General features: G+C 40.1%; 1 protein-coding gene across 1 annotated transcript in view; it reads left to right on the top strand.

Moving 5' to 3' along the window:
• Positions 1–768, top strand: part of LOC119574953 (nucleoporin p54-like) — a gene marked incomplete in the record, with an annotated part of 21,130 nt that extends 20,362 nt beyond the window's left edge. The window contains 1 exon segment of the mRNA XM_037922240.1: positions 42–768. Within this exon segment, the coding sequence (XP_037778168.1) occupies positions 42–270 (229 nt within the window).
• Between the last annotated feature and the right edge of the window lie 399 nt (positions 769–1,167).

Raw genomic sequence — 1,167 nt, forward strand, 5'->3', positions numbered from 1 at the left:
GCCGCCAGTAAGAATCAATAGTTTTTTCCTCCTCTTGCGCAGGGATGTCTCAACGAGCTCATGGCCCAGATGTCGGTGAAGCCGTCTGGCTCGAAGGGTTGCCCTCGCTACGGCCTTGTGAACGACAAGGGAAAAGGACCTCTCGCAGTATATCTCTTGGCAGCAGGAAGCACTCAATGCGGTTGTCATGGTCCTGAAGGAGGACCTGCAGATTGTAGACAGTATGGCGGAAGAACTACAAAGAAAGTCTTAGGGCTGGGAGTTAGTTAGATACTATTTTTTTTTTCTCTTCCTTTTTGAGGGAATATTTTTTTTTCCATTTGTGTGATATATAAATATATTACTATGTGGCTTTTTATTATCATAAAAACGTTGAAGCTTGTTATATGTCAAAAATATATTTAATTAATAATAACATGCTCAATTTCCCAGTGCAGTTCAGTCAATCTCTATCATGAATGCCAATGTTTTGAAGAGGTTTTTATTTTGTATTTTTTAGAAAAATATTTCCAAGAGTATGTAAACGATTTCTCACAGCTGTACTATTTTGAAATAAGAAAGGGGAATGGGAAATGTTTATTTAGTTGTCATGGATGATTGTTTTTATTTATGTCATACTATGATTTAACCAAATAGAGAGAAGAGTTAATAACTCCTGGTCTTTTTTATGCATTTGTTATCAGATGGAAAGGAGAATGTGCCACAGTATAGAATTGTAAGATGTTTTATAAAAAAAAAATTGTTATCCAAAATAAAATGCTTGCAAATGTGTGTGTTTTACTTGACCTTTCTTGGCACTTTTTTGCATGTGTATCTGTTATTAGGATAATGGTGCAGATGGAGAAGGGGTGCTGGGAGAGTGGGAAGAAGGGAGGTAGGAGGGACATGAGGTGGATGAGGATGGCTATTGGCAGTCGCTTTCAGTGTGTAGAAAGGATAAGGGTGGAGAGATTGAGCGTGGATGAGAGAGAGGAGTGTTCTCTTGGTCATGCTTGGGTAGTTTTACCCCACTCCCAATCCCTTGCCCATTGCTGCTAGGGGATTGGGGGTTTAGGAAATGGATTCCGGGATCCAATGTTGGGGTTCTCCCCTACCTTGGGCCTCAGCTCTTGCCTCAACTAATTTTGCATGGTCTTTTTCTCTCCCCCGTTTTAGTTTCAGTCCCTT

This window comes from Penaeus monodon, chromosome 7 (genome assembly GCF_015228065.2).
Source record: "Penaeus monodon isolate SGIC_2016 chromosome 7, NSTDA_Pmon_1, whole genome shotgun sequence".
NCBI classification, from domain to species: domain Eukaryota; kingdom Metazoa; phylum Arthropoda; class Malacostraca; order Decapoda; family Penaeidae; genus Penaeus; species Penaeus monodon.